Below are 23192 nucleotides of genomic sequence, written 5' to 3'. Positions count from 1 at the left end.
GCCCAAGCCCAGAGCAATGGGTCAACCAGTAATGCAGCCCCTGTCATCCACCAGCCCACTGTGGGTGGATGTTCCGGGTATGAGGGGAATGGGAGACGGCTAGGTCATGTTCTTTGGGGCAGTCTCATTGAGCGTGGCCTAAACAGAGACACAGGGCATGACAGCTAAGGAGCAGTCCTTCCCTGCACAGGAATGTTACTGCTTTATTTAACATTGGGGGTAAATTCTGCACCCGCTTCGTCTCCTTCATCTGTAATAGCTTCATTCCCATGCCTGCTTCCTCTGGCCTAGACTCTCTTCACTTCATATCTGGGTCTCTGCAGGGGCATTGTAATGTGAGGCTCTCTGGAGTCTAATCCGTCCTGAACACCAGTGCCTTCCAGTACCCACCAACATCTTGGGGACCACCGAGGCCCAATCCAGTTTGAAGCTCTTAGGTCCTCTATGTCTTCATGTCATTCCCTGTTGGAGAACCATCAGGGATGCCAGTTCTTCCTGATTGCATTTGAGGCCTTCCCTGGTCTGGTCTCAACATATCCTGCTGACTTCAGCGTCTTAGCTTCACCCTGTTTGTGTTTGCCTGGTATCGTCTGCCTTTCAGTTACAAAATCTTAAAACCAGGTGTTTTTTTTCTTTTTGGTGTCAAGTTACTTAATTGCCAGGGATGTTTTTAGGGTGCTGCTGAGCTGATCAAAGAAGCAGTATAGCTACTTTGGCACAAAATTCAGACTTTACCAAGGAACCAACCAAATGTAAATATAAATCTCAAGTTTGTTGGCTTTCTGGTCTTCCTCTATTGGAAAAGGCCTAAGGTTTCTTGGTCTAACCCCCCCCCCCCCAGACTAGGGTACATTTGCATTAGTTTGACATGTGGGCTGCTGTGATTCTAAAGAAGTGATTTAATTTATAGCAGAGAGTGCTTCTGTTATTGTTGGTTCGGTGGCTTTTACTAAAAAAGAACATAATGTTTTATTTTATGCTTGTTTTTACACTCTTAAACATTTCTTTCTTTCTGAACATTTAGATTGCCCTAGCTCCAATCTAGATACTTCAAAGGACTCTAAATCAGGTAAGGGATATGATTAATATTGGTAAGTGCCAAGTGAAATTTTTGTAAAATAACCCATGATAAATTAAAATTTATTTTTTTCTGATTTACTTCAAGCAATCTGAGTGAGAAGTAGGGACTTCTGTCTTTCTACCTGAAAGAGTTTACTAAATTTTAGTGTTTTATGATTACCTATTCTCGTGAAATTAATTACTTTAAAGTTTGGTGATAAAGCTGTACATAGTGAAACTAAAAATTTATCTGATGAGGCAATTAGATTATTTTTAGGCTGGCCATGCTAATCTAGTACAGGGTCCTCTGTGAGCACAGCCAGGTCGTGGACACTTGGCCGGGGTAGTCTGGGAAGCTTCCCAGAGGAGGTGACAAATTGGGCTAACAGGGCAGAAGTGGAGAAGGGTTGTCTTATTTCAGGAGACTCGGCAGGTCCAAAGGCCCTGATGTGGGAAAGTGTACAGAGCTGCTTCCAGAGTCTGAAGAAGGTCAGGCGACTGGAATCAAAGAACCAAGGTTCTGCCTCCAGAGCTCTCCCTTGCACAAATATGGGAAGGGTTTAGTACCTTGGAGTAACGGGGTTGGCCAGTGCCAGTCATAGAAATTTAGGAATGAGTGTGACCTATTAGTGAAAATAGCTAAAAAAGCACCCATTGTGTGCCAGGCCCTTTGGCTGGTCACTCTTTACAGATAGGTTATTTAGTTCTCAACTTAATGCTGTGAGGCAGAAAAATGGTCCTGGGGGGCTTCAGGGAGCAGAGATAGAGCTAGGAGTCCTAGGACCAGAACCAGTGGTTGGGTGAACTGAAAGAGTGGCCCCAGAGTCCCACGCCCCTCCGCCCAAGGACAGGCCATTTCCCAGACTTGGGGTAGAAGGTGGCCTCACCAGGGCCTTTGGTTTGGGCAGAATTACAGTCCTACGGTGTCATCACTCTTAAAGGGAACTGACAGAATAAAGAGGGTAAGGTCTGCTTGTTGCTTTAAAACTGGGGCAAGCGTTTGTTCATTTACATATGTGCTTACTCCTTGAGCAGCTGTGTGGGGAGTCAAAGTGGGAAGAGGGCCTCCGTCCTCCAGGGCTCGCAGACCAGCCGGCGAATGAGCAGCCACTGTTTGGCGGTGGGAGAAACGCCACAGGCTGGATCACAGACGCGTGGCTAATTTGGTGGGGTGGAGGGAGATTCTGCGCAGACATGACATTTGGGCTGGGTCTCCGTGGGTACCTAGGAGCTCTGCAGGTGAGGTCTGGGGAAAAGACTTCCTCTCTAAAGGTGTGGAGGAAGGAGTAGCAATCATCCCGGGTACGAGTTGGGGAACAGGGGTATGATTAAGATAGGTTGATTCTAATCCAGTGGTCCTCAACACTGGCTACATTGGAATCATCGGGGGCAGGGCGGGGGGGGGGGGTGCTTAAAAAAATCCTGCTGTGTAGGCCTTGGCCCAGACCAGCTAAATCAGAACCTCTGAGGAAGGCCAGAGTCCCAGCATGGGTGTGTTTAGAGAGCTCCCCAGGTGATTCCATCCTGCAGCCAGGGTTGAGAACCACAGCCCCGGGCTGCCAGCCCTGGAGGACAGGCCATGTCTTGTCACCTTGCTTTCCCACCACCGCTGCAACACAGTGCCTGCCTCCCACTCTCTCAGGCATCTGCTCAAACAGGAACGTCCTCCTCCTCGTCTCCCCTCACATCTGCCTAAGTAATAATAAGAATGCTTGTTTCAGTGTGACCACATGGTTAAGAATTGGAAGCTTGGGCCAGACTGCCTGAGTGGAAATCCTCGCTCTAGACTTCTGGAGGGGTGGGGGTAGTGGTGATTGTCGCGGTGTTGCAGCTTACCTCATTGGACAGTTCCGAGAACTGATGTGACAATATATGCAAAGCACTGTCACAAATATATGTAAAATATATAGATCTATATGTAAAATAAGTAAATACATGTAAATGATTAAATCTATGTACAGTGCCTGGCACGTAGTGAACACTGCAAACAAGCTTCAATTAGCTGCACTTATTCTTGTTCTCATGACTCAAATCTTTTCCTTCCTCCCTGTACCTGTTGCCGGTCCTTGGCCTGGTTGTCCATAGTTCTGTGTAGCACGGGAAGATTGGAGAAGAATGCTGATAGCTTTCCATGTGTTCACTCGTGGACTCCTGGTCCTGAGTGGAGGGTAGGCGGCAGAGCGGTTGAGGAGGGGGTGTGGAGGGGATGAGCTTGGCTGGGCGGGCAGAGTGCACCTGGGCACACTTCTGGGGTCGACTGGGAGAGGCCCAGGGTGGCCCTGGAGGTGGAGGCCACCAGATTTGGGTGCAGTGAGGGCGCTCAATGGGAAGGAGGCTGGAGTGGGGTGTGGGGCCAGGGCTGTTCGTAGTTGGGGGAGGGAGGTGGAGAGGAGCCTGGAAGCACGTGGAGGGCACTCAGCGGGGACGAGGGCCTGGGCAGGCTCCACTGGGGGGGCCATAAGGGCAGTGGGGAGGCCGTGTGAGCCTGGGGGTGAGCAGGCCTTTGGGGACAGCAGGCTAAGGATCCCGAACCAGCTGTCTGATTGCAGTGGGTGGAGGTGCTGGTCGGGGGTGAGGAAGTGAAGGGAGCACTCTTGGGAACCCCTCTTTTCAGTAGTAGCTGAACAAAGCAGACTCAGCTTGTCCTGTGCTTCAGAGAAATAGCATCTGTACTCCAGGATTCTGCACTGTTCTGTCATTGAATGTGCGCCTAGGAACCGTGTGCAAGTGCAGGGGCAGGATCGGGGCAAGTTGGGGCCAGGTGGGACTTGGGTGACACCCATATAAAATGTTTGCAGTGAGAGTGTGAGCCGAGGACATATTTAAATGGTTCACGTTAATTTTACCCATTTCTAAAGAAGAAAAGCCCCCTTTTATGTGCACCAGACTAGTTTCGGACTGAAGAATTGACTGAAAGAAGAAATCAGTTGAGTTTGGGTATTTTTTGTAACATGTATAATTTAGATAGTTCCTACTTTTAATTCCTTGCGTCCTTCTGGCATGTTGTTATCTAGGAGAGGACAGCAATTCCGAGAGCAGCTCTCAGAGCGACTCTGGTAAGTAGTATATGTATCTGTTTCTTCAGTTCAAGCAAAACATACCTTGATTTTTATTTTAGAGTAATGCACACATCACTTATTATTTGAGGACATATTAATTTCTAGCACGGTTTTGTAAAGTACTGATAAAAGTACTTACATGGGAATTAATTTTAGTTGGCAAGCAAAGTGGCAAAACAGGATGAGCTCAAGAAGAAAGACAGGAAATGGTTGCTATTGGTGAAAAGCAAACATTTTACCTATTCTCCCATTAGCCTGTGTTTTCTCTTAGTTGTCATGAATCTGACTTAGGCCCCTCCTCTTTTTCTTTTGTAGATAATGAGGAGCCAGAAACAGAAAAAACATGTGAGTGTGTCCTTCCTCTGAATTTTATCTTTTGTTGTTGAAAGGAAGAAAGAGAAGGTTAGCCTTTGGGCTTTTTAAGTTGCGAGTTGCTTGTTCATGGTCTTTTTCTGTGCAGAACCGAGTTAAACATGAGGCAGCTTCTAAGTGTTTTGAAAATTTGAACTCACTACACTTGGAGTGCAAGAGCTCTGTTCTCTGCACTGATGCCAAATCTCTGCGTGTGAGGTTCTGCTCTTAACAGTTTCCCAAAGGAGAGGAGGGTGAGAGACCAAATCCGATACGCAGTGCGGCCCCAAGCAGGGCTGCTTCCTTCCGTGGTGGTCACTGCTCGCAGATTCTCGCAGAGTAAACAGCCGGCTGCTGAAAATGTACCATTTGCGGTTTAAAGTTCCTGGCTTGCTATTCTGGCTATTTGTGAGCAACTTGAGTATGAAACCACTTTTAAGGACATAGATTCTAAATATAAAATATGGTTCGTGTCTACAGTTTTGTAAGTAGCTAAGCTTATATTTTAACTGATTTGATTATACTGCAGGATTTTGTCCCAGTTTTTAGACCATGATCTGCCCATGAGCACAAATACTATACAAGGCAGTTGGAGGGCTTCTTTGTAACACTTAGAATAAATGAAGTCTCTTCACTTATAAGTCCTTCTGTGTTTAATCTAATTCTCTCTGCAGTTTCCCAGTGAGAATCTCTGAAGGCTTAGTAAGCTCCTTGCAGTCATGTTATGTATTGATAAGACCCTGTAATTATCTCTCTACATGACTAGATGTCACATTTCTGATACCCAAAAGGAAAATATGTGAACCAGCCCTCCTACTCCCAATCCTCTTTATACATTAATGGATTATTTCATCCTCAAAATGTGGTCAAGACTCCAGCCTCCATTAATAGGATTAGGGTAGAAATTAAAGTAGAAAGTTGCATATTGGGATCACGTCTTTGCTGTCTCTGGCTACTAACTGGGTAAATGGCCCTGGGGACCCAGAGTCCAGAGGTAGAACTTTTACGGTCCAGAAGTCAGGTCTGGGCCATGGCAGGCAACCCCAGTAGAAGGCATTTGGAGTCAGCAAAGCTCAAGATAGGCTCAGAATTTGGTGGCAGGCTGGAGTCAGTGCGGTCAGACAGGGCATGTGTGGGGCAGGGTGCAGCTGGCCCCGGCCCTTGACTGGGTGAGACACCTGCATGTCCTTTGGCCGTGAAAGTGCTCCGACATCTCCTTTGGGTAGAGGATGCTTGTCCTTACAGCCCCAGGTTCATGCAAAGGGTCCTGCCTTCCCCCAGGGTTACTCTTTTTGTGAAAAGGCCGGTTATTCTCCAGCTGGTCAGATGGAGGAGGAGGCGGGCCATTCCTGGCATGCTTGCTCCTGTGTGGGCCGGCTGGCATGGTGGCCCACCCATCTTCCTCGTGGTTGGCTGTGGCCCTGCTCACAGGTCTGAGCTCTGAGATTGTCCTGAGTCAGACAGATTGAAGAGAAGCTGTGGTTTATAGGTTGGGGAGAATTACATCAACTTCTGTGCTTTGGCTGGGACAATCTAGTCAAAGACTGCGTTTGCTTGCTGCCTAGGTTTCTCTAACCTCTTTTCCTGTCTCTGCTCCCAAGACAAACAGCGAGACAGAAAAACATGGGCTGTGGATGAAATACAATGTCTCATAGATGTCATGCCATTAAATAATTTAGAATTTAATGATCTTTTAAAGGACAGTGGCTGAGGAACTCTGATTGGCGGGTTGTGTGGTTCAGAACATGGGTCAGTGTTTCAGAACCTTTTCATCTGGAGTATTCTGAGTCCAGGATCTGAATACGTGTAGTCTCCTTTTGCCTTTCATTTTAATGCTGTGTTCTGAAGTTGGTTCTCTCCTGCAACCTTGGTCCCTGGACACTGACTGCTCTGCTCGTCCAGGAGATCAGGCAGCTTGTGTGACAGGGCTGGAGCTCTACCCTGGAGGAGTGACTCCACCTTCTCGGCACTGGTGACTGATGGCATAGGACCTTACACATGTGCTGAGGAGTGCCTGTGTTACCCTGGGGTGACCTTCCCAAAGGTTTTCCAGACCTTTTAAATATAAAACCCAGCACTTGAACCCAGGTGACATGGTTGTTGTCTGCTTTAGAATTCTTTAATTTTTCAATGATTCCTACCCCTCACCATAGCAAATAATAGTTAATAACAGGTAATACACACACACACCAAGGGCTTGCTGAGTGCCAGGCACAGAGAGACGTAGTAACAGAACTGGGCAGCCCAAGGTGATGCAGCTAGCGGCCGGTGTAGATGACAGGAAAATTCCGTGTTGTCCCCTTTCATAGTGCACTTCTTGGATTATCTAATTCTGGTCATCCAGAAAAGAGTCATTGAGCATTACCGGGTCCTGGAGCTACAGTCCTCAGGAAGCTTACATTCCAGCCAGGAGAGAGCCAGGAAGCAGAAATGCTAAACTACAGAGTGCCCGTTGTGTGTGTGTGTGGTGGGCGGGTTGCTGAAGGGAAGTGAAGGGGGAAGAGTGAGTGTGTCAGCAGGCCCTGTTTCAGGGGGGCCGGCAGGAAAGCCTCTCAGATACGGCTTCAGCAGAGACCTCAGGATGTGAGGGAGTGAGCAACATGAGTATTTGAGGGAGGAGACAGAAAGCACGAAGGGCCTGAGTCGGGGGTGTGCTTTGGTGTGGAGTAATGGCCGGGAGTGATCGGAGGGCCGTCAGTGCGGGGAGCTGGGGACCCTGTCAGGCCTGGAGCCCCATGGGAGGAGCCTGCACGCTGAGTCAGAGAGTCTTACAAACTAGACCTCAATTCAGATTCCAGTTTATGCCTAAAATCAGATATCACTCCCTTTCTCACGTCCAAGCTAATCTCTCTCTGACTCTGTCATGGCCTGGAGGGCTGGTGCCAACCAAGCCTTATCTTGGGGACAGTGACTCCAGCTTAGTTCCTGACTCTGGATCAGCCTTCAGCAGGGCTGTGGCGCTCCAGTCGAGAAGCTGGCCTGGGTGAGGAGTAACTAATGAGAGATTGTTCACGGGTGCCTGTGCCCTAAGCCCTTCTTATCTCTGCAGATGGGGAACCGGGAGAGTCTTCGGCTGAGGGCGCCTCCACTCAAGGTAAGAGCGTGGCAGTATGTGTGGCCTCCTGTTCAGTCTGGTTCACCCCTCTCCTCATGCTGCGCTGTTAGAGGAGGATGTGAGGGTCAGGTTGAAGAATGATGAGAGCAGTGGCTACTGCATTAAAACATCAGATAAAGAATTATGGGTGTGTTGCAACTTGAGTCACATTCAAACTTACTTTCATGCATTAGACCTACAGCAGGATTCACAAATATGATAATGTGTCAAGGGCCATTGAATTGACTCACGGAGATGTTTAAATATAAGGGTAAAGTTCCTGTTTGTAGTGAAGCTGAAGGTGTGTGTTAGAGTAGCAGGTGATTTATTCTGTGATTGACTTGTGCCAACACACGTATTATGATATCTTTATAGCTGAAGAATGGGAGGATAAAGAATTGCCCACAGATCACTGTAATTCAGGTATGAACTTAGATTTTCCAAAACATTCTTTTAAATACCATTATTGCTGAAGGGCATATGCCTTTGGATTTTATAATCTAAGTATATCATCTGTATTTACTTTAAAATTTTTATTTGAAAATGCTAAGCACATTGATACAAGTAAAACTTTGTCTCTATTATTTAGAATTTATTAAAATCGAACCTCACTGTGAACACTGTAATGCTGAAAATGTGAGTATCTTTTAATTATAAAATATTCTCAAATTTGCTTTATTTAAGAACACATTTATTTATATATTACTTATATATATATACTTTTTCACCAGAAACGCAATGAACAAGTGACTCCCAGACTTCTTTCCAGGAGACAGTTTTTGTAAGTAGTTGTGAATACAGTAGGCTTAGTATCATCAGTAACTTAATTTTCTGCATAAATATAAACCCAATAACAACAAAACAGCATAGCTAATTTTACACGTTATATAATTACTTGGATTGGTTTCTTTGAAAATGATGCTTCTTCAAAATGCTATAGAGTTTCCTGAATGCTTTTGAATGAAACTGAAAACAAATGATTTTAAGAAGTCCTCTCCTAATCAAACATTAGGACTAAACAGGTGTTCTTATCTGTCCGATGCAGACTGAAGTTGGACTCGGAGGGAATTTACGAGTGCACAGAAACTGGTCTGATATTCGAGGTTAACAAAAAAGTTGACATCAAGTATTGCGTTTTGTCCTGGAGCAAATATGCAGACCTGATTGTTAAGCCTTGGGTTGTTGGGGGACCCTTGTTTGATGTTAAATGTGACCCAACCTGTCTTACCTCCATTGAGTTTCCGCATTTCCTCTGCTTGGGTCGTAAGTACTTGTCCGCTAATATTTTAATGGCTGTGTGCATGTGTGGATGTGTGCAACCCCGGGAACCCCTGGAACACTAATTTACCTTCCTGTTTTAACAGACCACGATGCCAGTATGACATTCAAAGTCTTACACATCCAGAGTTCTGGGGCCTCGTTAGAATGTACTGTGGATCATTCTGCAAGCCACGTCAAATGGCACGTGAGCTCTCTGTCTCCTGTGGGACCTGTTATTCAAAGTGAAGGAACGTTATACCACCACGGGGCTGTGATTCTGTACAAAGTTGTGGACCATAATCCATCCTTGTCTTTTCGCGTGTACGTGGTAACCAATAACAACTCCTTTGTCCAGGTAAAGCCAATAAAAATGAATAATGAATGTTGATTGCTTTGTGTTCAGACATTATACCACACTTAGGTGTGGGCCTTGTCTCTGGTAGTACCCCAGCCTCGGGTCTGATTGGGTACTTACCTACAGGGTTTGTAATGTCAATGCTAGGTGTGCCCTGAGTCCTCAGGTCCATGGAGTACAGTTGTCTCTGCATGTAAATAGCATCAAGAAGACCACAGATGGGGAAGCAGCTCTCCAGAGGTGGGGTTGGCCCAGGCAAGCAGGTCTGTCCTCAGAGGGGACTGCCTGATGGACAGCCGCGGCCAGCTGTTTTCTGTAGCATTGCTACTCAAAACGTGGGCTGGGAACTGGGGAACCAAGACCTTTGGCATCAACTGGCAGCTTGTTGAAATTTTAGCACATTCTCAGCCCTGCCCAAGACCTACGGAATCAGAGCCTGCAACTAGCAGGATTCCCAGGGCATTTGTGCATATTTTAGAGTGTGAGAAGCACCTGTTCCGGAATATACTGGGGAGACGTTTGAGTTCTTTGGGTCCAGTATAGGGCAACTTGAGATTTCTCCTTGGCCTAAAGGTCTCCTCAGATAAGATGGGCCTCCTAGGTTAACTCATTCCTTTCAGAGCAGTATTTTGGATAAAAATAAACCTATGGTTCATGGGGTCAACATTCTGGGTTCTATAACAGCAGAGATTCTTGAATCACCTATTGTCCTTGAGGGACGAGGAGGGTGTTTGGATATTCACAGTGGTTACTTTTCCTGAATGTAGACTAAGGCTGTGATATTTAGCCTGCCTTCTGAATTCCTGTATAGATTAGAAGAGAGGTGATTGAATTTCCTCTCATACTTTTCACCATTGTCGGTTTACTTGTAATGGCTTAGAGTTGGCTGGAGAACAAATAAACAAAGTGGACAGATAAAACATGACTCAAAATTGATTACACTTTCAGATTTTAGATTAGGGTTTGATGTAAGTTAAAAATATAAGCATTAGAAATACAAAAACCCAAAAATAAGCATTAGATTTATAATAAGGTGTGCTAAATGATGAGTTCTAGTTTGAGTTACAGAATTGACATCCAACTATCTACTCTCACTGTTTTAGGCTGTAGTATTTCCTCTTTAAAAATAAGTTGTTATAATTATCAATATATATGAAAGTTTAAACACTTTAGTAAGTAATAGGCTTTTAGTTTCTTCCTAAGAAGATAAAATCTGTTTCCTGTAATATCACTAAAGATAACATGTTCAGTTGGTAAGCTAGGCTTCAAAATGGTATAAAAACAAGCCCATCTAAAGTATAATTAGCGTAGCTTTGGAATAAGTACTACTATTTCATAACTTCATACTTTTAAAAGTAAATGCAGTTAATTCATTGCAAGGGCATCATCCATGCTTCCTGGGAAGCTGGGTGAGGAGCTTTGTTTCAGCAAATGTGGATGAGGATGCGGCCAGAACAATAGGGAGCACAGCCCATTTAAAGCAGGACGTCCTTCCAGGCGGATGTTTTATGCTTACATTCTTCTTGGGCTGATTTTCTTTTTCCCTATGTAGGAAAAAATTTTCTTGAACTTTGCCCTCAGGAAATGTACATTTTATTGTCAGCTGTCCAGCTGCTTTATGAAGAGAACCTGGGCCAAAGGTTGCTGTAGCCTCTTTGGGCCATTTGAACAATACCTACAAAATCCATGTCCCCTCTATGGCCAGGTCAGAGGGATAGTTGTGGAAATAAGGATGGAAACAAAGTGTTGGGTAGAAACCAACTGAGTAAACTGGAACTGAGCACAGAAAATTGTTGCTTTCTATTCCCATGGTGGGCACGTGATTAGTACAAATGCTAACTTAATTTTCTCAAATCCCTTGGAAGCAAATCGTTGGTGCCCTGCAGGCTACGTGTGTTGCTTTTAGCTGAAAGATGCTTGGAGACCTAGGAGCCTGTAGTGCATATCCAGGCGCCTTGGCCGCTGGCATTTCTTTCAAGAGCGCAGAGGAAATTCCTTTGTGCCGACACTTTGTAGGAGGAAATGCAGGCTGTGCAGCCTGGCACTGCATGACCTGGTCTCTGTCTCGTACAATTGCTGCTGATGCATTTCAAAACCAAAACCTATTTCCATCTCTAGGATATTTTCACATCCATAAAGCAGTCACCTAAGAAATTCATGAAAATCGACAAGCCTCCTGTTTGCCAGAAGCCATTGCAGAGTGGGAAGAAATACAGGCTGATCAGTGAACCAGAAGCCGATATCACCCCAGAGGTATATACTTTAAAAACTAACTTGGAGTAGCAGCAAGGATGTAGACTCGTATTTTTTTAGCTGTTGTATTTTGAAGGTTTCAAAAAAATCCATTTTGTTCTCGTTTTTGATTTCTTATTCGTAAGAAAACAGTTGTTTTGCAAATCTTGTAGCTTATTCCAAAGATGCTGTTGAATTTAAGGATTAGTCTGCAACCATTGCAAAGATGACTAGCCCATCACTTTCCCTTTTAAAAGAACCCTCAAGTTTAATTTTAAGTTACAGAGCATTAAAGGTTAATGGATAGGAATTGCTAAAAGGGATTTTGGGCATTTCTTACTGGAAGATATTTGGAAAATAGTTATGGGAACATATTGCCATTTAGCTTTAAACTTCACTGTACACACCATGGCATTTTTAAGTGATTTCAGTTTCTCATAAATGACTTGTTATTTTTAAAACTTATTTTCATTATATGCTCTGAATGTGTACCGTAGCTTATCTAGCCTAGACATCTGTGTAGAAATTCCTTTTATATACCTCTTTCTGTTTGTTTTATAGTATATGAAAACTTGAAAACATGTTTTGATTCTATTATACTGAAATATGAAGCAAGAGAGAGCTAATTGCAATGGTCTGTGTTGCATTATTTTATTGTATTATCAGGGGCCTAGCGCCCTTTGAAGCAACCAGGTTGATTAGTTTTCCACAACTTTTGAATGCAGACTGTCTTGTTCTGTTTCAAAGGATCTCTTTGCACCCAATGTCATTTGAGTTTCACAATAGTGCAGTTGTGGCGACTAATGTGTAAAGCAGGGAGGTGATTAGGTCACACACCTGGCAGCAGGAGAGCCTGCCCCTGATCCCCATCTGCCCTTGGCTCCTAATGCCACAGTGTTATCACTGAGAGATTGATTCTCAGCCCTTCCAAGCTGATCAAGCCCTAGCAGGTCATGAAGACAATCACAAGAAGCAAACTGCAGCCTTGTGGAGGAGGTGGAATTCAATTGGAAGGGTTTGCTTAGGATAGTGATTCCTGGCCTTGGCTGCATAGTGGAATTCCCTGAGAGACTTTATAAAGAAGTCTGTGGCCTGGGTCTCACAGAGATACTGACTTAATTGCTTTGGGAATGGCCCGGGCTTGTTAAAGCTCCAAAGGTGACTTTAATGTGCCGTCAAGGTTAAGAACCACTAAGAGAGGGAATAATACATAGTGAATGTGTGAGTCTGCCCAGAAAGAGACCGAGATGGCCCCAAGATTTTTGTTACAAAGATGGTGGTGGCTGGAGGACTTTAGTCTAGTTCTGTCACTCATTGTGTGCACTCTCTTAACCAAATTTCAGACATTTAAAATGGGGATAATCTCCCGGGATTGCTGAAAGGAGCACGTAAGCGATTTTAGGACACTCGGAAGTTTGTACAACTCTGTAAATCTAAGGTGTTCTTACTAGTTTTATACCATTAATGATTTGTTTAATGGACATTTATCCAAAGTGCCTATTAGCCAGTAGGCCTGAGATAAGAGCTAAGAATTAAAAAACCAGTAAGTCATGAGCTTTTCCCTCCAAAGATGCCAGTGTAAAGGGAGAAATACTGCATCCCTATAAAATATAATTTTCCCTAATGTGGTATTGCCACTGAGATAGGTACAAAGTGCAGTGGGTTTTCAGCAAGGTTGTTCCCTGTGTGGTGACATTTGTTCTGGGTTTGAAGGGGGAAGGAATCACTGGAAGAAATGCGCTCTGCTGGAAGAGGGAACAGCAGTGCTAAGTGAGGTGACAGGAATGTGCAGCCAGGCTGAGGCACTGGGATGGTTCCAGGGAAGCAGGAACGCAGAGGGCTTGGGGCAGAGTGGGGCCAAGGGAGGGCGTTATCTTGGCTTTATAGGCCCTGGTTACCCTTTGAAGGTTATGAAGATAATGCTAGTGATTTGGAATGGAAAGGGAGAGGGACCAGTTAAGACCATTGGTTTATGATGGCAATGCCCAAGGAGGTTTAGTGATAACACCGGGAAACTTTGGGGATACTCACCGTAAAGTGAATATCACAATAAGGCGAGTCACAAGTTTTTTGGTTTGTCAGTGCACATAAAAGTTATATTTATACTAGACTGTAGTCAATATTAAGTGTGTGATAGCCTTGTATCTAAAAAAAACAATGTAATACTTAATTAAAAATACTTTCATGCTAAAAAATGTTAACGATTAGTGAGTCAAAACCTTTTTGCTGGTGGGGAGTCTTGCCTCAATGTCATGGCTGCTGAATGGTCAGGGTGGTGGCTGCCAAAGGTCCGAGTGCCTGTGGCAATTAAATAAAACAACAGTGAAGTTCGCCTTGTAGATTGATTCTTCCTTTCATGAAGGATTTCTCTGTAACATGCAATGCTGTTCGATAGCATTTTACCCACAGTAAAACTTATTTTCAAAATTGGAGTCAATCCTCTCAAACCCTGTTGCTGCTTTATCAACTAAGTTTATGTAATAATTCTAAATCCTTCATCGTCATTTCAACAATCTTCATTCACAGCGTCTTCACTAGGAACAGATTCTATCTCAAGAAACCACTTTCTTTGCTCATCCTCATTTGTTAAAGTTTTACCATGAGATTGCCACAATTCAGTTATATTTTTAGGCTCCACTTTCAATTCTAGTTCTCTTGCTATTTCTACCCTAGCTTCAGTTACTTCCTCCACTGAAGTCTTGAACTCCTCATAGTCCTCAAAAAGGGTTGGAACCAACTTCCTCCAAACTCCTGGTAATCTTGATATTTTGGACCTCTTTCCATGAATCATGAATGCTCTTAATGGCATCTAGAATGGTGAATTCTCTCCAGAAGGTTTTTTATTTACTTTGCCCATATCCATCAGATGAATCACTGTCTATGGTAGCTATGACATTGTGAAATGTATTTCTTAAATAAGAAGACTTGAAAGTCAAAATTACTCCTTGGTCCATGGGGCTGCAGAATGGGTGTCATGTTAGCAGGCATGGATGGAAGCAACGTTAATCTCATGGTACATCTCCATCAAAGCTCTTGAGTGACCAGGTACATTGTTAATGAGCAATAATATTTTTAAAGGAATCCCCTTCCCCTTTTTTTGTGAGTAGTAGGCTTCAGCAGTGGGCTTAAAATTTTCAGTAAACCACATTGTAAATGGGTGTGCTGTCTTCCAGGCCTTAATGTTCCATTTTTAAAGCAAAGCAGATTTAGCATAATTCTTAAAGACCCTAGGATTTTTGGAATGGTAAATAAATATTGGCTTTGACTTAATGTCATGAGCTGCATTTGCCTCTAACAAGAAGGAGAGTCAGGCTGTCATTGGAATCTTTGAAGCCAGGCATAGACTTCTCTCTAGCCATGGAAGTCCTAGATGACATTTTCTTCCAACATAAAGCTGTTTTGTCTACATGAAAACCTGTTGTTTAGTTTAGCCATATTTATTAATTACACTGGGGAACACAATTTTCATTGAGTTAGAACTGACGCTTGTTTTTGACTAACTTTTGGCATCTCAGTCCAAAAATGACCCCAGTTTTTCACTATCACGTCAACTTTTTAAGGTACAGGATACCCTGCCTTTGTCCCAAAAATCATAGAAAATGTACATACAAAGGAAAATAAAGAAAAAGTTACCAGCTTATACTATATACTATGTATTTAGAGTTATTTTATTCATATAAAGGCTATATATAGTTACTGTAAGTCAAATTGTGTACAAGTAGTAAAGTTCTGCTACCAAACATACATATTAAGGTATTTTGTATTTTATCTTTTCAAACAACAGGCTAGCAAATGCCAAAATGAGATACTTGAAAACAGTCTCCTTCAGTTGGCAAAGCTTTAACAAATTGCTTCATGAGACCCAGTTTTATGTGCAGAGGTGGGAGTATAATGTTCTTTCTGTCAACGAGTGGCTCATGTAGAATGTTTGGATCACCAGGTTTGAGGTCAGATCTTGGAGGCCAATTGGATTCCACCCAATGCTCCTCATGAGCACTGCTGTCCCACATATACAGAAAACAGGGATACTTGATGTACCCGCGTTGCTGACCAAGAAGGAAGCAGCCCATTTTAAGGTCAACACAGATGATCCAATTGTGCTTGTGATATTGCAACAGATCAGTGACTCTTTATGTTTTCATATTCTTCATGAAAACAAGCTGAATGGCCAATTAGGACTGCACCAAATAAATTGCCATTGTGGAGGAAGACACACTTCAAGCTCTGCTTTGAGCTATTGATGAACAGTCGCCATTCAGTTGCGTTATTGATTGGAATTCCCAATTCCTCCATTAAACCGTGTATGTTATGGCAATACAGAAAGCCACTGTCACTTCAAAAGTACTGCAGAAATGCACTTTCTCTTGATCAAAAGTAGGATACCTCCGCTCCTTTTTCAAGCAAGTTTTTCTCGTGCAGTCTTGATGCTAGGAGTTCTGAAGCCTTTTTGGATAGTCCCAAATCTCGTGCCAAATCATTCAACTCATGCTGATCAAATCCCTTATGAACTGAGTCATCTTCGGTTTCAAAATCTTCATCATTACTGTCACTTAGTTCTTCACCATACTCCTGTTTTTCGAAAGAGGACATTGGCACTGGGATTTCAGCTGAATGAGGCTCTGGGTGTATAGCTGATGATAGACTAGGATACTTTATTTTACATTTATTTTCTTGTTATAGCCTGACGTTTTCACTATACAAAAGTAACAGTCACTTCAATGATCTCTGGGCTCTCGCCAAACCATAGGTATACCAAATGGCAATTTATCACGTGTTCCCTTCGTCCACATCTGTAAACTCTCCACACACTGTTTGCACACCTTGTGAGGGGCCTAAGACTTATCTTGATCACTAAGTTTTACTTTTAAAATATGCAAAATAGGCTTGCCTGACAAATGCACTGATGTTTGTCCTTTGGGAATGGTGAAACTGCCACAGATATAACAAAACGAATCAGGGTTGTTTGGGCACTTACGACGAGAAATAGCAGAGGCAGACATGATCTGAAGGAAAGGAAATAAGTACATATGTAAAAAAAAAAAAAAATCTGCTAACTCCTTGTGTACGGACAAGAGCTCGGACTACACTTTGGAATATGATTCACTATACAGAGTGGCACACAACCACTCACCACACTATCTCGTGTATCTGAACAACCTAGACAAGTATGAACCTGTCGCTGGTCTCCAAGGTCGTCTCCTCCCACCTCCCCACTCAAGGGAGGTTTGCTCTCAACCATTAGGAGAGCATTAGTGCTTCCCTCGATCCAGGCTCAATCCAGCCTAGAACAGTTGCATTAAGATAGCTGTGCAGGAAAAACTTGACGTGATAGAAGAAAACTAATTGCAGTTTTGACATTAGCATGCCTATTTAAATCTAAAACAGCTGAAAAATCGAACTCAACAGGAATTATGGTAAAAATTGTTCCCCTCTGTTATCTTATCTAGATCCGGATCACTTGCTGCAGCTTCTACATCGGCACTTGCTGCTTCACCTTGAACTTTTCTGTTATGGAGACAACCTCTTTCCTTAAATTTCATGAACCAACCACTGCTAGCTTCAAACGTTTCTTCCGCAGGTTCCTTACCTTCCTCAGCCTTCATAGAATAGAAGAAAGTTAGGGCCTTGCTCTGGATTAGGCTTTGGCTTAAGGAAATATTGTGGCTGGTTTTTGATCTTTTATCCAGACCACTTTCTCCATATCAGCAACAAGACTGTTTCACTTTCTTATCATTTGTGTGTTCACTGGAGTAGCATTTTAAATTTCCATCAGGAACTTTTCCTGTGCATTCACAACTTGGCTAACTGGCACAAGAAGCCTAGTTTTTGGCCTGTCCCAGTTTTTGACATGACTTTCTCGCTAAGTGTAATGTTTTCAGCTTTTGATGTAAAGTAAGAGATCTGTGTCCGAACCTTCCTTTCACTTGAACACTAAGTAGCCATTGAGCCATTGTCAGGTTGTTATTTTAAATTTTTTCCCCATTTTTAAAAAGATTTTATTTATTTATTTTTAGAGAAGGGGGAAGGGAGGGAGAAAGAGAGAGAGCAAGCCCCCAGGTGGGGACCTGGCCTGCAACCCAGGCATGTGTCCTGACAGGGAATCAAACTGGCGACCTTACTGTTCACAGGCCAGTGCTCAGTCCACTGAGCCACGCCAGCCAGCATCATTGTCAGGTTTGTAATTGGCCTATTTTTAGTATGGCTGCATCTCAGAGAATGAGGAGGCCCGAGGAGAGGGGGAAATATAAGAGAGTGGCTAGTCGGTGGAGCAGTCAAAACATGCATTGTTTATCGACTAAGTTTGGGATGCCTCAGAACAATTACAATAGTAAAACATCAAAGATCACTGATTGCAGATCACTACACCAAATATAATAATGAAAAAGTCTGAAATACTGTGAGAATTTCCAAAATGTGACACAGAGACATGAAGTGAGCAAATGCTTTTGGAAAAATGGCGCCAGTAGAGTTGCCATAACCTCCAACTTGTAAAGAGCATAACATCTTCAAAGTGCCATGAAACAAGGTCACGTGTACTGTGTGAAAAACGCTTTTCTCCCTCCAGACTTGCCAGGCAACCTGGAAAGGAACAGAAGGGGTGAAGGCAGGAAGCAGCCTGTGTAGGAGTAAGAGGTCACACATTGGAGTCAGCAGGTGTGGATTCACATTGAGTTCTACCACTTCCTAGATGAGAAGTTGGGCACGTTAATTTGCTTCTGAGATTCTTTATCCATAAAAGAGGAAAAGAGGATTTGGTCGGGGAAGGTGGTGTTCAGTGAGGGAGTGTAGATAAAGCACTCAGCATACGAGTGGATCAAAAAACTGTGGTGCGTTTACACAGTGGAGTAGTCCTACGCAGCAGAGAGAAGGAACTCCTACCTTTTACGACAGCATGAATGGAACTTGAGAGTTTGTGCTAAGGGACATGAGCCAGTCAGTGAAAGACGAATACCACATGTTCTCATCTGTAAGAGGAATTTAATGAACAAAATAAACTAACGAACAAAACAGAACAACAGCATGGAAACATTGATCAGACTGAAAGTGACCAGAGGGGCAGGGGAGGGGGATAATGGTGGGAAGAAGGGGAAGGGACTAGATAAAGAACATGTATGAATGACCCACATACATGGGGAGCGGGGTTGGGGGGGCATTGGGCAGAAGAGGGGAAAGGGGGAAAATTGGGGCAACTGTAAGAGAATAACAGTAAAAAATAATAAGAAGAAACACTGAGCATATTCTGTAAATGTTGGGTCTATTCCAGATTGTAGAATGATCTAAGCAAAAGATGATGAGGAAGTTTAAAAGCACTTACAAAAGGGCAGCTGATGGGTGAGCACACATTCTAGTTTGAGACCATGAAACATGAAATCAGGAAAGAGCTGAGAAGCTAAGCTTTAGCAAAATAAAGCAGAAAAGGAGGTTGGAGTAAGGGTGGCTAGAAGCAAGAGAATAAGAGGATGTGTGATTCAGGAGTGGGATTTCCAAGGTCAAGATCTCAGCATTCGAGCAAGCATTAACCCATTTAGTTGTCATCATTTGTTATTTGACATTTTATGTTGTCAATTAATGAACACAACTTTCCTATTTTAAAAAAATTACTTTTTTTTTTTAAAGGAAATTGAATTTATGGATGGGTCACTTTTAAAATTGAAAAGTTATATTGAAGTTTATTTGGAGCAACCAGCGGAGTTTAAATTACTGTTGGTCGAAGTGGACTCCGATGAGATTGTATGGAAAGCGAAACTGAGAGAATGTAAGTGTTTTGAATCTTTAAAGAAAAAATTTGTTTTTAAATCCTCACCCGTGGACATTTTTTCATTGCTTTTAGAGAGAGGAAGGGAGAGAGATGAAACATCGATGCGAGAGAGAAGCATCGATTAGTTGCCTCCTGTTCGCGCCCGGACCGGGAATCGTAAACGCCCGGACTGGGGAACGAACCCGCAATCTAGGTATGTGCCCTGACTGGGAATCGAACTCACAACCCTTTGGTTACGGGTTGATGCTCCAACCAACTGAGCCACATCAGCCAGGGCTGTAAGTGTTTTGTATTTTAAATTAGACCAGTTTGTGGGGTGGTGGGGTTGGGAAAGAAAATAGAGTAATTGTTTGACCCATCATAATAACATTTAAAAATCCGATGAAGAGAAAGGCCCTAGCTCGTGGCACAGAAGTGCAGGCTCTCAGGCACCCGTGTGCAGGCCCCTGGAGGTCAGTGGGTGGCTCAGCCAGTGTGCGGAGGCTTCAAACAGTGGGGGGGCTTGGCCGGTAGCGCTGTTTTATTTTTTTACCACTCCAAGGTTTGGATCTCAGGTATTTTAATGTGAGTTAGGGGTATTGTGACAAAGTGTCTTCCGCGACCTGAATCTAAATCTGCATTTGACTGATTACGGGTCTCATTTGCTGACTTTGCCTCTTTGGTCTTCAACTGATCACTTCCGATCTGTGCGATTCCAGCTCTGCTATGGGACTGCGTGCCCCCTGTTTAATATTCTGGTGCTGGGAAGCCTTCTGACAACCCCTGTCTTTAGCATCCTCTCCTGCTCTGGGAGGACTGGGAGAGGGTTGCAGTCCATAGGGACCCCTTCTGGAGAGGTGATTGTCAGGGGACACCCGATAGCTGTCCCCAGCCCCTTCTCAGGCAGATAAGAGCTTGACCTCTAATTCTGCTTGAAGAGAATTTTTGGAACAACAGATATGTGAGTAGTAATCACATTTTGGAGCCCAAAAGTAGAAGGCAGGAGCAGTGGGGCTGGGAGTGAGGTCATCTGGTCCCTAGTTCCAGTTCTAGCATTAACCAGCTCCGTGTGGGATTGTGGGCCAGACTCTCACCCACTTGTGGCAAATGGCGCTGAGGCCCCACTTGACAGTGCCACATGCTTGTAATAGAAATTACCTTTGCATCAATTGAAGTTTGGATTATGATACACCTTCACTGTTTCCCAGGATCCCGCATTGACTACAGTACACCATTCTGAAAAGCAGCGTGCAGCTGCACACAAGTAATGACATCAGGATCTGTGAGGTGTTCCATAAAACTCTTTATCATCTGAACATCACTGGAACCCTTTTTCAGCTTATTTCTTCTGTACCCATTGGGTTATATGTGGAGTTTCCTATCGGGTTTTTATACTCCAGAAATGAAACCTGATCTCGTTGTTTTTGGAATTCTCAGGCCTAAGCTTAAGTATGAGCCTTTTCTAGTAGGTGTGATTGATTCTTATTCTCAACACTGTACCCATAAGTTCGCCCTCTCATTTAAGCTAAAATTACTTCCCTGTCAAGAGTCTAGTTAGGACTCTGTGTTAGGATTGTATTGTTTTTCTCAGTTCAAGTATTAATGAATGAGTCTGAAAGATGTTACTTTTCCATCACCACAAATGATGTAGTAATAGAGGCATTTAAACTGGTAGCAACCTGGATAACAGATGTTCTTCTGGACTAACAATATGTTTCCTAGTGGTTTTAAAGACCACTTTATAAGACCTCTCATTATGTTTGACTTTTAGAAAACTTCTTTAATAATACTGAATGGTCACATGTTTCTGGTCTCTATTATTATTGTTCTGGCCTACACCAATGGTTATTGAAAGCAGTCATCTCTATTAAGGCATCTTCACTAAAGTGACCTATGGAAGGCCTGCATGAAACGTAGGTCCCTCACAGAGCAGGGGTTAAGTTTCTCACAAGGAAGGTGGTGGTGAATCAGTGCAGTGCCGAGAAGGAGCCCCAAGTACGGAGTTCTCCAAAGTACAGAGTGAAAACATGATATTGTTTTGGTGCAATACATGTAACTAAATTTAAATTAAATGTTTATTTTTATGGCTTCCTTTTCCATATGGCAAGTGTTCTGTTGACAGTAGTTATAGATTTAAAGAAATACTGAGCACATGACATTTCACATGGTAGAAATGATGACAGTGGTATGCAGATGGCTTGAGTTTGGGAAACACTTGCCCTACAAGACCTGTCGGAAGGAGTATTCATTATTTATCTCAAAATTTCCAGCCCAGTGCATTTGTATACATGCCAAGTTGAGCCTCAAACTCATGTGTGAACTTCAGAGAGATTGCCACAGCTCAGGAGCTTGACACACTTTCACAGATCGTTTTCCTTAATTCTAATTTCATACCACTTTTTCTAAGTGATGTTTCTTGTTCTTTAACAGGTGACTGGGTTCAAGATGACAAGAGTCAGAACATTTCAAAAAGCAGCACAAGAAGTAAGTGATAGTAGCTAGCTTTTAAATGAGTTTTACCCACATTTCTATCCCTTTCATCCTCTAGGATTTTTATTTTGCTGTGCAAAGGTGGTGACATTAAGGATCTGTTAAGTGCTCTGTAAAGTTTTTTAAAAATAGATTTTATTTACTTATTTTTAGAGAAGTGGGGAAGAAAAGAGAGTGAGAGAAACATCAATGTGTGGTTGCTTCTTGTGTGCCCCCAGCTGGGGACCTGGTCTGCTACCCAGTCATGTGCTCTGACTGGGAATTGAACCAGTGATCCTCTGGTGCTCAGGTTGGCACTCAGTCCACTGAGCTACACCAGCCAGGGTAGTGTAACTCTTAATTGTTTGAACAACCTTAAAACCCATTTTCATTGGTTTCTAACTGAATGATGATATTTAAAAAACATTCAGATTGATATTTAAAAAACATTATTCAAAAATAATAGACATAACGGGAAGCCAATTTGTTGATTTTTTTTTTTTTTTTTTTAAGGTAACAGGCGACGTAAAATGAATAGCACCCTACCTGAAGAGGGGGCCTATGATAAAAGGATGAAGCAGGTTGACACTTCAGGTTTGTAACAATGTCATCAGTGGCTATACATTATTTCCCTGGTCTCTTCTGTTGACGTTCATCCAACACATGCTCTTGGACCCATCTTTCTAGAGCCACGACCCAGTTGTGCGTGGTCTGGATCAGGGTGCTCCTTAGCCTGCCCCAGGCTGCTTCTCCAGCTTGATTCCCTACTCCTCCCCTTTACTCAGCAGAACTGCAAGGGGAGGGGGTCCCTTACAATCCTGAAAGGTAGGGTCATAGCCTGTCCATCTTTACATTTCCCATAGCACTGAGCATGGAGCCTTTATGCAGAAGTCAGTGAGCGTTGTTTGAATGAATGGAATTGTGAATGTCCGTGTGTGCGTTCCTTGGCTTCACAGATCTCAGCTACTTCGGGTGGAGCACCTCCAGCTCAATTATTCAAGGCAGGTCTCAACTTCATTTCTTTTCAATTAAATGGCAGAGACCAAGGCTCAATAATTGTGAAAATATAAAACAGAGACTTAAAACATTTAACAATACTTTGCGGAGCCAGAAGATGGAATTTGTAGCTCAAAATCCAAGTCCAGCGAGAATTCACAAATCCGAGTTTAAAAACCCAGACTCTCATAATATGACACAAGGTCTCAAGCATTTTGAGATGTCGTGTAACTCTTCAAATTAATCCTTCCATCAAAATGCCTTTTCTTTTACTATTATTGTAAGAGGGTACGAATCTCTAAAAGCAGACGAATACTCTGTAAAGATATTCTCCGTTTTGTAGGGCCAAAGGATATGAGTATGACATATGTGTGATTTTATTGCAGATCACTATACAATAAACACCAAAAATAAGTGAGGCTCTGAAATTATTTTTAAAACCTAACTAAATCGTGATATAATTTTTTTAGTACTATAGAGATATAGTTGACAGACAAAATTGTATATCCTTCAGGTGTACAAACATGATGATTTGGTATACGTATACATTGTGATATATTTACCAATCAAGTTAATTAA

The 23192-nt window shown here is 43.1% G+C and overlaps 1 protein-coding gene across 3 annotated transcripts in view; it reads left to right on the top strand.

Annotated features, from left to right (window-relative positions):
• LOC150020796 (NACHT, LRR and PYD domains-containing protein 1a-like) overlaps positions 1-23192 on the top strand; it is a 38677-nt gene that overhangs the window by 10871 nt on the left and 4614 nt on the right. For 2 of the 3 annotated variants that reach the window (XM_090273341.1, XM_090273325.1), the window contains 13 exons: positions 1025-1069; positions 4074-4115; positions 4434-4463; positions 7519-7563; positions 7939-7986; positions 8153-8199; positions 8295-8344; positions 8609-8826; positions 8928-9178; positions 11297-11431; positions 19028-19166; positions 21579-21632; positions 22131-22211. In XM_090273341.1, the coding sequence (XP_090129467.1) occupies positions 1025-1069; positions 4074-4115; positions 4434-4463; positions 7519-7563; positions 7939-7986; positions 8153-8199; positions 8295-8344; positions 8609-8826; positions 8928-9178; positions 11297-11431; positions 19028-19166; positions 21579-21632; positions 22131-22211 (1185 nt within the window). The remainder of the gene's footprint in view (positions 1-1024; positions 1070-4073; positions 4116-4433; positions 4464-7518; positions 7564-7938; positions 7987-8152; positions 8200-8294; positions 8345-8608; positions 8827-8927; positions 9179-11296; positions 11432-19027; positions 19167-21578; positions 21633-22130; positions 22212-23192) is intronic. The other variant, XM_090273333.1, reaches the window with a different exon arrangement.

The sequence above is a fragment of the Furipterus horrens genome, unplaced genomic scaffold (genome assembly GCF_987537825.1).
Source record: "Furipterus horrens unplaced genomic scaffold, mFurHor1.1.pri manual_scaffold_1, whole genome shotgun sequence".
NCBI classification, from domain to species: Eukaryota; Metazoa; Chordata; class Mammalia; order Chiroptera; family Furipteridae; genus Furipterus; species Furipterus horrens.
This window is presented reverse-complemented; position numbering and strand designations above follow the sequence as displayed.